Here is a 14892-nt window from a genome sequence, read left to right as displayed (position 1 = left end):
CCGCTCGTGGCTCTGGTTCGGGCCACTCGTTGAACATTTACGCTCTCGAGATTTCGCCGCGCACTACTACCGCAGGCATCGACCCCTCAATATGCCCGCAGTGAGTAGTGTGTGGTGAAATCTTGAGAAGAAGAATAATAGGAGGTGTTGAATGCAGCGGTCCAAGCTGGGAAGTCTACGTTTGGATGTTGGCTGTACTTGGAGCATCTCACCTCCTGTTGCCATCTGTGCACACTTGCAAGCGCAGTTGTCGTTGTCCATGTCTTTGGTGCTGAAGTCGATGCCGGACTGCGCAAAGCTGCTGTACTTGCCGGCTGTGCCCGTGTAGCCTTTAACGTAGATCCTGAATCAAAGTCAAAGAGAACGTGCCGTGGCGTAGCTCTGTAAACAACAGGCCTCTCTTCACTTGCCGGTGTGGGTTAGATCCAGAATGTTCTCTCTATTGGTGTGTGCTGGTTCGACTGTGTGCTCTGTGTGTGTATAGTTCAGAGTCATCATTATAGACATTCTTTTCTTAACAATTTTATTACTTTACAAAACATCCGGTTGGCTATATAACATCTAAACTAAACAGTTATCTCAAGATATATCTTAAAACGTTGCATTACTCCAGGAAATATCAAGACATATTACTGAAAATTTGTTCTGGCAATCGTGAAACGAATGACACGGCTTAAGGCAGCCTTTGAAAATAAGTTTATAGTTTATTTTATTTAACCAGGTGAGAACCCAAGAGACCAGGATAGTCTCAATTGCAATAGTTACCTGATAAACTTATGTGGAAGCAGATCATTTGAAGTTTTTGTTACAAAAGCCAAAGTGCAGTCACGTTGCTATCACAGTGCCAGTGCAGGAGATTGGGTAGCTGTGTTTGCCCGCACTGGCTGCTTTTGCGCCTCACTTCCCATGACGGGGCCAGGGTAATTGATAGTTCAGGTCTCGACTACTTTGTGGGACAGCTGAGGACAATTACCCTCTTTTATTTTCAGTAATACAACCTCGTTACAGGCATTTCATCCCAACAGCCGCACTTGTAGTGTTGTCACTGTGGTTGCCTGTCAAATGGCAGCTTGCGTAGCACTGCGTTCGGTTTTATGGAAGTTTCTTTGCTCCGAAAGGCAGAGGTTGTGTCATGCCTGGGAAACAGACACCTCAACTTTGACACGAGTAGCAGCTTGAACTGGAGCCAGATTGCTCTCATGCAATGCCAGACCTTGAAACGTTCTCTAAAACAATCACACAATTACTCAAGTATTAATGACTGCAAAAGCATCGCTGTAGCCAAAAAAGGATTATGTGACACGTGCATAAGCAAAATATAAATGCCTACGGGTTTGTTGTAAGAATACCTGTTAAACATAATTATATACACGTGCTGTTTAAATCATATCCTTCTAATGGTTTACATAAATATGGAAAATTAGGAACATGTAAAAGTTAAAACCCTTTTGCTTTGAAGGTGTTAAGTTGAAGGGTATTTTAACTGCACCTCTGATTAATCTCTTTTTTCTGCCATGCAGTTATCTTTAATTGTTATTCTTTATCATTTCAAATTCGAAATTTGTTAATAATAGGGTTTTCCCCTTTTTTTGGGTGACAAAACTAAAACCTTTTGCAAGGAATAATGTTTGCATTAACCACAATACTTGCAATCAGAATGCAAACAAAAAACAACACTGATAATTTATGCCTTGTCCTTGAAACTGATTGGTCCACACCAGAGACAGCTTTCTTTGGAGCCTAGTCTCATATGGTGTTCGATCAGATGACGCCAAAAGGCGCACAGTTCAAAGACAACGCACTGTCAGAGTAATGTGGACTCGGGGTAAGCACCTACATCATGAGGTACTTCATTCCCCTTTTTTCTGTCGCCATAAAAAAGGGAAATACCCCTATTAGTATATTATTAGTATACTTTGGTACTGGCAAAGGAGGCCTCATGATGTAGAAATTTGTTCTTAAATATTTTTCGTCAATGCAATGTTGAATTGCCATGAAAGCTTTCTCCAACAGAAATAAGAACCACTCAGGACTTTTTATTATGTTAGGAATCGAATTGATATAATTCAACCTGTAAGCTATCTTTTAAAATGAAGCGTGTTATTGGGGGCTTTTGGGAAAAATTTGTATATTCTCAAAAGACTCGCACAGCATTCTGATGCATTGCATGCCCCCCCCCTCCCCCACATTTAACACCCATCGTTATCATTACCTTCCTCCTGGTCAACATTCCCTGACCCTAACGCCTCAACATCAATGAGTAGGCTGTTAAAATACCCAGAGATCAATGACACAGAGAGAAACCAACCATCGTTATAGCAGGAGTTCAAATTTTCCACATTGATAGTGAATGGTAATTATCAGACAAAACAGCCTCACTCAAACAGTATCACAGCGACGCATGGGTCTCAGCAGAGGGTGCGTGTGTATATAAAGAGAACGGAAATCTAGCCACCAGCTAAAAACACTCTAAGCATGTGGCCAATTGAACACGTACGCATGCATGCATATTTCAGAATCAGAACATTTATTTACATTGGAGGAATCCGATGAGCTATCAAGCTCTTTTTCACAGATGTCCAGTCGGGGCACGGGGTAAGAACGTTACAACAACAACAACAAACAACACAAAAACACGATAGGAGTGCAACGTGTAAGAAATGTAAACAAATCACCCAAACACATACAAATTAAACGAAATCATCCCCTTCCTACCACACAAGCCCACTGAGGTATTCATTTTTTTTTTCAAAAGCTACCTGGCCACAACTGATAGCTCAACAATTGGCTTGTTATTTGGACATTTTTGCAGCAAAACATGCAAAATAGTCTAAACGCATGTTTCTAAATGTGGAGGGAAAAATCGGAGGACCTAGAGAAAAGAATCCACGCGACCACGGGGAGAGAGACAGGCAAACTCCAAATATATACATATGCATTCCTCAGATACGTCTGACTTTGACAGTTGTCTTTGATTGGCAGGCTTGCTCGGTTTGAAGGTGCCTGGCTAAGCTTACATTTCGTATTTGAGATTCTTTCAGATTTATAAAACCGCGCCGAATCCCAGCTGTGCAGAAATCACCGGCGGCTGTGGCGGCGTCTGCGCCTGTGCTGGGCGGCGGTGATTAGGGACGGGGGCTGCTCGGCATGGGAGCTGACACCGCCGCATTGGCGGCCGCGGCGCTGTTCGCGGTGTTTTCTTAGTGGCCGTGGGGACATCACAGCTGCTCCTCGGGGCATTGGGTCAAGCGCGCGCTCTTGAATGGTAGAGGCCTCGCCGAATTCTTCCGGCACGTGTTCTTCAAATCTTCAAATTACCATTCTTTTTTTGTATTTATCGTTAGCTGCAACGGCTATAGTGTTTTATGTAACTAATCTATCATTTCTGAACAGATCGTATTTACCATATACGGTACAGTATACGTACAGAGTATGTAAAAGGTAAACAGGTGAAGGTGGAGCCCTGCAACGGCCTGCTCACGCCACTACTGGCGGAAGGGGCCCCTGCCAGAGGGAGCTCCAGAGGGCATTTGGCATCCTCCTCCATGCTGGCAGTCATCCTGGGAGAGGTAGGAACACTCACACTTTGCCCCACCACACTCGACCTGCCCATCAACCTCACTGTGAGGGACATATTTGTACTGCCGCGTGCACCGAGGTAGGAGGGCATTTCAGGAACGTATGTGTGTATGTATGTTGAACTTCTTTCACATCGCACGTAGCTTACCGTGCTAAGCGTCCACACGGCGTGTACTTGCATGGCCTGTGCGCTCGTGTGTGGGGTGTAATGTGATCTTAAACGAAGTGCAGTCATGCGTTTCACGCTCCGAGTCCAGCTGCCGAAAAATGGAAAATAATCTAACGCTCGTCACGTGTTAATTCATTTTCAAAGGCTTATCCTACTTTCAACGGTCCTGTGAAAGGTGTTCTTAATATTTAGCCTTAATATTTACATTAGGCTGAGTGTTGAGTAAACAGAGGTTACATGAAATATTTTAAACTTTTCATCGACTACTTGAATAGCAGAATGGAAGTTTATTTTGTTCCGGTCTTGGAAGTACAAGTTTACATTGCAAAAGAACAGAGCGATGTGTAGCGTTCCGTCTGATAAATCTCGCATCTCGAAACTGTCAGTCCCGCCTAGTACAGACTCTGCTACGAATGGTTTCACCAGTTGACTCAACGTGGATAGTTGGGTATTTAGCCAGATGGTGGTGGTGGCTATGCATGCCTGTGATCCCGCACTGTGGAGGCAGCGAGGGTTGGTGGATCGAACAAATGTTATGAAACTCCCTTCCCGTGGGGGTCAAGGTGTCATACCCAGGCTCGCCAGGAGGAAGCGTCACAGCAAAAATTTGGACTCCACCTGTTCCGTCTGAATGGGATGGAGTATTTCCCTTTCGCACACACACACACACGCACGTGGGTTTTCTCATTGGCGCAAGGCCACTGAGAAGTTGCCCCATGTTCGTATGAGCTGGCAGACTCGTACAGACCTTCTCCACTTATTCTTTCATATTTGTTCGGTACGTGATATTTGGTGTGCCGCATGTGAGCGGTTTATAATTGCAGCGATTGTTTCCGCCAGTCCTCCTGCACCGACCTGTCCATCAGCTTCTCGCTGCTCTGGCCCCCGCCACAGAAATTATGAATTCCCACCCCTGGCTCAGGGGGGCTGTAAACGTGAGTTGAGCACCCACGGCTCAATGCTCACTTGAGCGGCAATCTCCTGGACGCCTTTGACCGACCTGTAGTTGAGCTTCTCGCTGCTGATGTAGAAGCGCTCGTACTGCGAGAAGGCGACGTTGCCCTCCCAGTCGCGCAGCTCCACCCTCAGCACAAAGTGCTGCTGGTGCGACAGGTAGTACACGTGCTGGTTGCCCATCCAGTGCTCTGCCGCCACGTCGCCAAAGCCCTGTGCGCCAGACGCAAAAAAGTAAAACCGCAACGTCTTTACTCTGTTGCGCACGTGGAGGGAACTGGCAAGGCGACCGTGAAAAAGTATAGCTCGGAAAGCGCCCTCTGGGGGAGGTGAATGCACCGACCCAGGCGTGCTCCGGGGGTCAGGCTACATGCTGCGACAGCGCGAGAGGCCACTAAACACTTGTGCAAACAGCTATTATGCAGCACCTGCTTAAACGCTTGTAAGTCTTGCGGAAGAAAGATGAACTGGGCCCAGAAAACCAGAGCAGTTTCCACTGATGGGCCTCTGGCCAAGAGCGTTCTCGCTGGCGCTGTCCTGCCAGAGTGTTGCAGCGAGGAACCTCGTATCCACAACGTGTCTGTACCCCGGCAAGCGCGTGAGAATTATTTTGTTGCGTGCACCGTAATTTAAATGAATATTTTTTCATCCATTGCTGTTTATTATTGGACGTTATTTCCTCCATACCTTATGCTATGGCTCTGTTTAAAACGCATTGCCAGCCCAAATATTTCAATTAATTCCAACATCTGCAAATGTTTTATCTCCTCTACTCGCGTTAAATTAAGGAGCCCTTCAGCTGGGCTCTCACACACCGCTCACCATCAGCGGTTCCTGGCTTGGCTCGTGGAATACTGGTGATCAAACTTGCTTCACAAAAAGCAATTTTTGTCTAAAAACAATTACCATCATATATTGAAATTCACTGGCAAAAAGTGGCGCTAGTTTTCTGCTGTAAAATTTAATGCAGATTATCATTGTCAAATCTCGGCTACCTTGGAGACGACGCTATTTCACTCAGCTGTCTTGGCGTTCACGTAATATCTGCAGTCCGTTAAGCCCGATGTGATATAATGGATTGTAAGTGCGAGGTTATCGTAGCCCAGCATAACAAATGTGAGCCTGTGTGGAAACAATCATGGCCGCCGCACATACCAGGACACCTCTCTGCTGATCCCACAGAATGCCCCCCTTTCCCTTTCTCCCAGCGTTTCTTCCCTCCCGCCAACCGGACAGGGGTGAGACAAACAAACTTCCACCGATCCCTCCGAGAGCTCGTTCTGATGGGGTTTACACATAAGTTCTTAATAAATGACGGAACTGATAGCTGACAAATTGCTGTATATTTTCGTGATTATAATGAAAAAGTCCTGGGGAGGCATAAATAAGAGACACATGAAAGTGGGACAATTAGCAGATATGTGTTTCTGGTTTACATTGTGTGCTGTTTTATCAACCTGTCCAGAACGTTTGTCACAGCGGAGGTACAAAGTGTATGTTTTTGTACTGTGGAACGGAGCCCAATTGCTTGTGCATTGCACATGGAACACATTTCACGGGAATGTACGTGATCAGTAAAAAATGTTTGTGAAAAACAATGGTTGATTTTCATCATCCATTGTTTAATTTACTCTGTTAGTTGTCAGCTTGCTTTATTTTTGCTGTGTCATTTTTGTAAGGGAAAAAAAGAAACTGTGTGATTAATCTTTCTTGACTGAAAACCGTATGGATTTTCATTCATTAATAGGGAAGCTCGATGCTTTTCAGATTCAATTAACTTTCATTGTACATGACGGGCTGCCTCGAGTTAGTTTCCCGGAGATTCGGTGTCCTCCGGCGGAATTACTGCAGGTCACACAGTGTTCCTACTGAGGTCACTGGTGGTTCGAATGGCACATGACCATTTCCTTTTGAGCAATGCCAACATTCCCAGGCATATAGCGTTGTGGTTAGACCACCCGATTCATTCAGAAGGCTCCGAGATCCAACCAAGTTTGGGGACTCGCTCAGCCCTTCATTCCTCCAGAATTGATAGAATGAGCACTCATGTTGTGTCAACAGTGGTCACCCTCTGGAGGAACTGACTCCCATCATAGGAATGTGGAATTTTCACTCTTGGCTCAGGGCCACCAACAGAGATGAACAATGCTCCGATGCCCGTTTGCGAAGCAATACATTTTGACTTCAAGTGGACATGAATAAAGAGAAAGAAATAAAATGGAAATCACATCAAAAGCACGTCTGGCATGCGGGTACATTTGTTTGGCTTTCCACTTCCCAGATGCTTGGAGCAGGTGGCTTGGGGTTGCGTCTTATCACTTATGAGGCTCTGTAGTCTGTTACTGCTCAATTCACGCGAGGAGTTCACGGTGGACAGGTTGTGGCCTAGTCATATGCATGCATAGAAGATAAGAATAAAAAAATATCGAGAGCAGTGGCTAAGTAGTTTGTCTTCTGCGCTGGAATCTATCCATGTCCATGGCTAACACTGGTAACGGGCGGTTTCCAAATTAGCCTCGTTCCCGTCATCAGCTTGCACTGACCCTTATGGTGAAGTATGGTCAAACAACCCCTCTGTTAGATCAGGAATAGAGAATTTTTGTCTCAGCAGTGGATTGACAAATAGATAAAACAATTAATTGTTGAAAATACCCTTATTTTATCCATGGAAATGTATGTTTTGGCTACACTGAGACGTTTGACCAATTCAATGAATATGTGTTTAGGAGGACACCGGCGTACCCGGAATACAAAAGGCAATACTCTCGTCACCACAGGGATAGATTCAAGAATCTATTGATCTACTGCTATCTCCTGGTGACCTTTTGGCCAAAGCCTACGGTGTTTACTCAGTCTCCTAACCACTTCATTAAGCACGCTCAACCTTGCTTAGCTTCAGGTCTGACGAAATCAGGAGCATTCAAGGTGACTGAGTTTTTGGCATTTAGTCATGGTTGTTATATTATGACTTTCCACTGTGTGCTGTAATCTTACATTGCCGCTGTATATGTGATCACCTCCACACATGTATCATGACCCGTTCACCCAGACAAGTATATTTGGCTTCATCACAGGTCCTTTTGCTTTGGGCGTAACGGCATGAGGCAACGATTGTATTATCGCAAAGTGCACGGTATATAATTTGACTTAAAATGCTCACAGCCTAATACATGCAGATGGCCCAGGCATTGCTCGCACACGTAAACAATATTTAATCTTGCCCACTCTCGTGCCTCTAAGTGCCTACGTGTAACCATTATTAAGTTATTACCTCATGTGTGCTTTAACTGCTATAATTTGTACATATTTTGTTTGCTAACAGTCTAATAATGTATATGTTGTCATTATATTGCCCTTACTGGTGTAGTACCGTCGAATACAGGTCGACACCCGGGGTTGAGGCACACTGAGGTTTATTACAACAAACGTTGTGACATACACACTTGAGGGGGTATCGGCCCCCTCACCCGTCTATCTGAGGACACACCTCCTAGCTAACCCTAGCCTGCCTCAGAGTCCTCCTCTCGTGGACTAGGGGAGGCTATCTTGGCCCGACACTGGTCAGTCGGGCCCGGTACTCAGAGTCCAGACCAACACCGGCTCTGGCTCTGGCACCACGCCACTGGCTCGAGCCTGCGCGGTCCTGACAAGGACGGCGTAGCAGGGGGAGACCAGGGCTCTATCTCGGACGTCTTCCGTCTTCTCTTCTTAGCTAACCCAACTCTCCCTAGCCCCCCGATACATTCCCCTTTTATACATCCCCCTCCCTGAGGGGTGGGGCCCCGGGGGATCGTAACGTCCGAAGCGCGGACCTCGTAGAGGGCACCTGCCCGTGCACTGACGTAGCCCCGCCCACTGTGCTAGTTTCCCGTAGGATCCCATACATATCAGCTCGACACATATTTCCTCCGTAAGACCTCTACATCACCCCCCCCTGTACAGCTCGCAGCCGTCCCGGCTGCAACATCGACAATAAAAGTTTATTCAGCCCTCGATACCCCAGCGTGTGCCTCATTTTTTTTCAACAATAACGCAACGAGAAGAACAACAGGAAGAAAGAAAAAAAATAACCCGACGAACCCCCCCCGCGAATAAATACGAAAACCGTAGGACGAGCGTATATACACGTGTTTCTTTACCTGGAGTCCCCCCCGCAGCCCCCCACAGAAGACGCACAACACACACAACACACACAACACACACAACACACACAACACACACAACACACACAACACACACAACACACACAACACACACAACACACACAACACACACCCAATAATCGTACAACGCAGCGCGGCACGTGCCGGGAACACAGCACGGACGCCCCACACCGTGAGCACAACATGCGAATGTACACCGGAAAGAGAAGCCACAAAAGACGCAAAAAAAAAAAAAAATTCTTCTCTTTTTTTTTCACAAGAGTTTGCGCATTTTTGCGCGCGTCCTCGCCGCAGGCCCGTCACACGGGACAGGCGCGGCCGGCAGGTCGTCGGCCGGCAGGTCGTTGGCTGGCAGGTGTTCATCACAGAGCGAGTCTGTTACCGGCGTCGCAAGACCCTCAGCATCACCTGCGGGGGTCGTCGGGCGTGAGCCCGTCACTCCCGGTGCGCCTGGGGGTGGGACAGCCGGCAGCACGTTAGGCGGAAGCAACGGAGAAGACCCCTCTGAGTCGGACGCCCCCCCACATGCTTGGCCACGCGCGTGTGTAGTGGGATCTCGCACCGCAACGAAGGGTTTTAGCCTGGCAGGGTGTACAAACCACCGGCGCCTCCCCCATTGAATGCGCACGCACTGAGGTCTCAGGACCTCAACCACCTCGACGGGACCCCGCCACGGTCGCAGCAGTTTAGAGGAGGACGCGAGCGGTACCTGGGGACAGTGCAACCATGCCCTGTCCCCCGGCTTCCACTGTATTACATGCGCGCGACCCATTCTGAGGCGCTCATTAGCCCTCTGCCGCCTGGCAGAATTCTGCATGGCAGCATCCCGAGCCTCCGTTAATTTTTGCAGGTTGAATTTAACATGTTCGGCCAATTGAGTTTTTCCTTGCGGCGCCGGGATCTGCAGTTGGGCCTGAACAGGTGGCTCCGGTTCGCGGCCATACATAAGGAAAAAGGGGGAAAATCCCGTCGCAGCATGGGGGGCCAACCGGTATGCTGACAGGACCCCCTGAATTTTCAAATCCCAATCCGTCTGTGAGTCAGAAACGTGCTGCGACAGCATCGACGTGATGGTACGATGCAACCGCTCGACCATCCCGTCGGTTTGTGGGTGATATGGAGAGGTGCGAATCTTTTTAGTGCCAAGGATGTCACAGACCTGTTTGAGCAATTTGCTTGAAAAATTTTTACCCTGGTCGGTCAGCAGCCTCTCGGGAGCACCTTTGTCAAGGACGTATCCCTGGACAAAGGCCTCCACGATGGCTACCGCCGACAGGTTGGCCAGGGGCCAGGCCATAGGCCAGCGCGTGAAATATTCAACCCCGGTTAGCAAATACCTATTTTCCCTAGGGGTGGCGGGGAACGGTCCTAGAATGTCCAGCGCGACGAGTTCGTTCACCCGGGAAACCCTGATAGATTGCAGGGGCGGGTTCGAATTCGGTCCCCATAGTGGTTCGTGTTGGCCCCATGGTGTGCAATGTTGGCCCCCCGTTCGTTGCGGTGTGTACATGTGTAACGGGTGTGTGCTTTGGCCAAACATGTGGGGTGCCGCGACTCGCCGGGTCATGTCGGTGGAGCTTGGGAGGAGGAGGAGGAGGGCCGGCGTCCCGGCGAGGCGTCGTCCCCCGCTGTCGAGGGGAACGGCACCCCAAGGCGACGTGGCCCCGGACGCCGCAGTTATAGCAGCGCGGGAGCGCAGGTGGTGAAGACGGGCGGTCGGAGCGGGTCGGGCCATCCCGGTCCGCCCGTGCTCCCATCCGTTGCTGCTGTCGGAAGTCGGCGGCGTAGACCTCCTCCGTCGGTGAGGTGACGGCAGCCACCGTACGGCCGGCAGCTGCCCTGCTGGCCTTCCTTCGCTGCGACAGGAGGTTGGCGTGGAGGAGCCGCGCCGCTTGGAGGGAACCCATCTCCACGTCCTCCTGCGCGACGATGGCGACGTCCAGGTCGTCCGCCAGCAGAAGGATCTTCTCGGTGACCATGGCGTCGACGCCTTGGTCATCCATACGAGGGAAGGCCGTCTTTGCGAGCGCCAGAAGGCTGGTACGGTAGGCGAGGGGCGACTCCTTCGCACCCCGCTGGCGGTCGTAGAATCGCTGCCTACACTCCGCCGAGGGTCCGTAAACCCCAGCCAGCAATTGCAGCGCCATCTGAAGAGTAGAGCGCTTGTCCCTCGATGCGGACGTAAGAGCGGCGAGGGCGTCGCCGTCAAGGAGCGCCGGTAGTGCGCAGAGGGCTTCGTCGTCTGACCACCCCGCCATCTCTTGATGCGCGAGGAAGCGCCGCTGAAATCCCCCCCAGTCGCCCTCCTCAGCCACAAACTCCTTCAGCGGGGGCAGCCTTTGGTGTAGTGCAGCGACCGCCGTGGAGGGCCGCACTTTGATGTCCCCGCGACTCGGCCGAGCGTCAGCACGAACGGCAGCTGTAATCGCCTGTCGCGCAGATAGTGACGCTCCGTCCGAAGGCGGTGACGCGGCAGCTCCAGCGGAGTCGATGTCGGACCCCAAGTTGAGGTTGGCCACGCCCTCGGCAGCTGCTGCGGCGATGGCGGGACTTTCAAAAGTGGCGTCGGTAGAAATGGCGGGAAGGTGCAACGGCCGTCGGCTGTCCTCGCCTCGCGGTGGTCCAGCAGCCCCCAGCCGAGTGATGGTCTCGAGTGTGGCGGCAGCAGCGTATAGCAGCTCCGCCAACCTCGCGTGCGCCAGCCGCAGCCCGTCGGACAGCAACTCCCCTTCCTCCCGATGCTCCGGTAAGGACGCATTCGGTCCCGGCTGCTCGTTGCCCCCATCAGCCGTCTCTGGTACCGCACTTCCCGCGGTGTCCTCCGCCTCCTGCACCCCGGCCCGAGCTGTTCGGCGCGTGTCCATGTTCGTTGTTGTTTACTTCTGACGCCAGATGTAGTACCGTCGAATACAGGTCGACACCCGGGGTTGAGGCACACTGAGGTTTATTACAACAAACGTTGTGACATACACACTTGAGGGGGTATCGGCCCCCTCACCCGTCTATCTGAGGACACACCTCCTAGCTAACCCTAGCCTGCCTCAGAGTCCTCCTCTCGTGGACTAGGGGAGGCTATCTTGGCCCGACACTGGTCAGTCGGGCCCGGTACTCAGAGTCCAGACCAACACCGGCTCTGGCTCTGGCACCACGCCACTGGCTCGAGCCTGCGCGGTCCTGACAAGGACGGCGTAGCAGGGGGAGACCAGGGCTCTATCTCGGACGTCTTCCGTCTTCTCTTCTTAGCTAACCCAACTCTCCCTAGCCCCCCGATACATTCCCCTTTTATACATCCCCCTCCCTGAGGGGTGGGGCCCCGGGGGATCGTAACGTCCGAAGGGGGCACCTGCCCGTGCACTGACGTAGCCCCGCCCACTGTGCTAGTTTCCCGTAGGATCCCATACATATCAGCTCGACACATATTTCCTCCGTAAGACCCCTACACTGGCATTAAAAGAGGCCAGGGAGAAATGGGTGAGGCTACCAATGTCCATTCGACGCTTCTCACCGAGGTGCAGTCTCCAGTCGTGGCCTCTACTGAAATGTGTATTTAATAGAGATCAATTCATTCATAGTTGCCATGAATTAATGTTTCACTGTCATGCATGCTACAATACATTTGGAACAGATTGCTTATGGAGAGGGGCACCCCCTGCAAGAATGTGGAATTCTCACCACTACCTCAGTACCACCGTGGTATTAGGCCGTGTATACAGCCACTTTGGCTGTAAACTTCTGTCCATACTCGTGGTGTTGTGAACTTCTTGCATCTGCTGATTGCCTGAGTTTACAGTCTAAACAACGTTTTGCTATGTAAGGTGCGAAACATCCATACACACATACAGGTCTGCAGATTTGCAGCCGCTGCCCCGGAGGACACTTGAAGTGTCCTCAACGTAGTCGAAGCTCGCGAGTCACACGCAGCGGGATGCCTCTCATTAATAGTGCATGGCCACAGACAGGAACGCACGAAGTTTCCAAGAGACTTGGGCTGGAGGCCTGGGGCAGAATGCCACATGGGGTTCCCTTATTCATTACCGACAAAAATTATGCCCATTGTGGAGCCCTCTTCTGTGTAGGCCCAGGACAATTTGCTCCCACCCCTGGGCGGCCCAGGCCACAGATAGCGGGCACCTCCTCACCATCTTGTACTCCTGCCATGGGCGGTGGAAGTCTGTGGCGCCGTTTTCTCGGTGTTGGATGACGGTCCACCCGCCGCCTTGTGACTCCATGTTGCAGTAGACCTGGCAGCAAAGCACAGTTTACTTCAGACAGTCGGCCAAGCAGGAACTGTTTCAGCAGGGTAGGGTGTTGTTGTTTGATACACCATAAACCTCTTTGTAAGAAGAGTGTGTTACATTGGGAGTTATATCTGTATTGTTACATGAATGAAACAAAGAACCAGACACTTTGGGCAATGCAATATCACAGGTATGGGCAGCTGGTGAATCAAAGCCACCATCCTTGGTGGAGGATGTATAGGATGTCTGTGGAAGCTTCTAGGAACTGCCTAACAAAACAGGGGAAAAACCGTCGCGATATGGGGCGGAGGTCGGCAGGACACTGCTGCAGCAGCAGCAGCAGTGAGCGTGTGGTTTGTGTCGCGTGCAGGATGCAGCAAAGCAGCAACCAAGGGAAGACTTGGGGTGGTGGGATAATTGCAGTGGCCCTTGAATGTCAGGCAGTGAGAAATTGTGATGGCACCAGTGGCATTAACCATGATGATCTCCATCTTGAGCTTCAGACACAGACTACGTTAAGTTTGTATATATTAACGTGGAATATATAGTACGGACTGGATGAGTGGTGGCAGGGTAGTTAGCGCAGTGCGATACGAACTTGCCTATCTGAGTTTGGTTCCGATCGACGCACGATGTGATTGGCGAGTGACATCTGAACTCGTCCTGAACACCCCCCCCCCCCACCGTCCCCTCTTCACCAACCCAAACTGACCGGCGTGGTGAAGCGTGAGAAGTTGTGCTCTTTTCAGACGTTAAAAGGAAATCATAGTTATTTATTATTATTGAGTAACTTGCCGGAATGGAAGTGGTAAAGCAGTTGCACTGAGAGATCCTGGCACTAATGAAGAATGATACTTCCACCATGGACCTGGTCTCCAGCACTCTTAATTAATGTAGACACAGTCGGCGTGCATGGTTATTTTAGCAGTAAAAATTGTGTTTAAATATCAAAAGCCAACTTCCCACTCTCGATTATTCTGGTCACTGTCAGGCGTAATTCTAAATAGGGGTGTCCACTCTGGTGCCATCTGGCTTGCATCATGGAGAAATATATTCACTATCAAAGTTCCCTCGCTATCTTCAGCCACGTCCAGTAACCTCTGTGGAAAGCAAAGCACGTAACCTTGTGTGATGTTTAATGACTTCCCATTAATCTAGCTGTTGGTATGGATCAAGGTATTTGCGGGCTTCAGAGGGTTGACTAAGGCTGGCTCAGTGGATTTTAAGATAGCTTGGAAAATGATTGATAAGCTAGTGAAATGGGTAAGACCGAATCCATATGGCCGTGTGAAAGCTCCACCGTTTATAATGAACCACGCGCACCATCGGCGCGACCGTCGCCAGTGTCAGCGTGAATGCAAGTCGTAGGCATGATAACGTCGCCAACAATGAGTCCTAATACACGTAGGTACATTTAAATAAACTAAACAGGCAACATTTGATACTGTCATCATTTTAAAATTGCAAAGTAGCAAATGATATCGAGGATATCATTTCGGGCTTTCATTTCTCTGCTGTACTGCCAACAGCTAATGCAGACCACATCTGTCCTGATTAATCCTTTTAGAGATTCAGTGGCAAGGAATCGGCGAGTAGAGGGGCCGTGTTTCCCCCGGTTTTTCTCACTGTTCCGAGCATTTACCCGCGCAAAGATTGTAAGGGTTGTGGTGATACGAGATGGCTGTATGTCTACGATTGACGTAACAATTCCTCCATTAATGGATTAATTGTCACGATTCAGGGTCTTATTTACATTTGCTTTAGTGTGCTATTTTTATGTTTTGTCATT

The 14892-nt window shown here is 49.8% G+C and overlaps 2 protein-coding genes across 6 annotated transcripts in view; one reads left to right on the top strand and one right to left on the bottom strand.

The window, feature by feature from the left end:
• The window catches only part of MCPH1 (microcephalin 1), a 113982-nt gene that overhangs the window by 24032 nt on the left and 75058 nt on the right, over positions 1-14892 (top strand). The gene's annotated exons all lie outside the window — the stretch shown is intronic.
• LOC144932354 (angiopoietin-2-like) overlaps positions 1-14892 on the bottom strand; it is a 56492-nt gene that overhangs the window by 2778 nt on the left and 38822 nt on the right. For both annotated transcript variants that reach the window (XM_078856301.1, XM_078856300.1), the window contains exons 7-9: positions 13005-13106; positions 4749-4915; positions 213-343 (exon numbers count right to left, since the gene is read on the bottom strand). In XM_078856301.1, coding sequence (XP_078712427.1) covers positions 213-343; positions 4749-4915; positions 13005-13106 — 400 coding nt within the window. The remainder of the gene's footprint in view (positions 1-212; positions 344-4748; positions 4916-13004; positions 13107-14892) is intronic.

The sequence above is a fragment of the Lampetra fluviatilis genome, chromosome 5 (assembly GCF_964198595.1).
Source record: "Lampetra fluviatilis chromosome 5, kcLamFluv1.1, whole genome shotgun sequence".
NCBI lineage: Eukaryota > Metazoa > Chordata > Hyperoartia > Petromyzontiformes > Petromyzontidae > Lampetra > Lampetra fluviatilis.
Note: the sequence above shows the minus strand (reverse complement) of the source record. Positions and strands in the feature narration are given on the sequence as shown.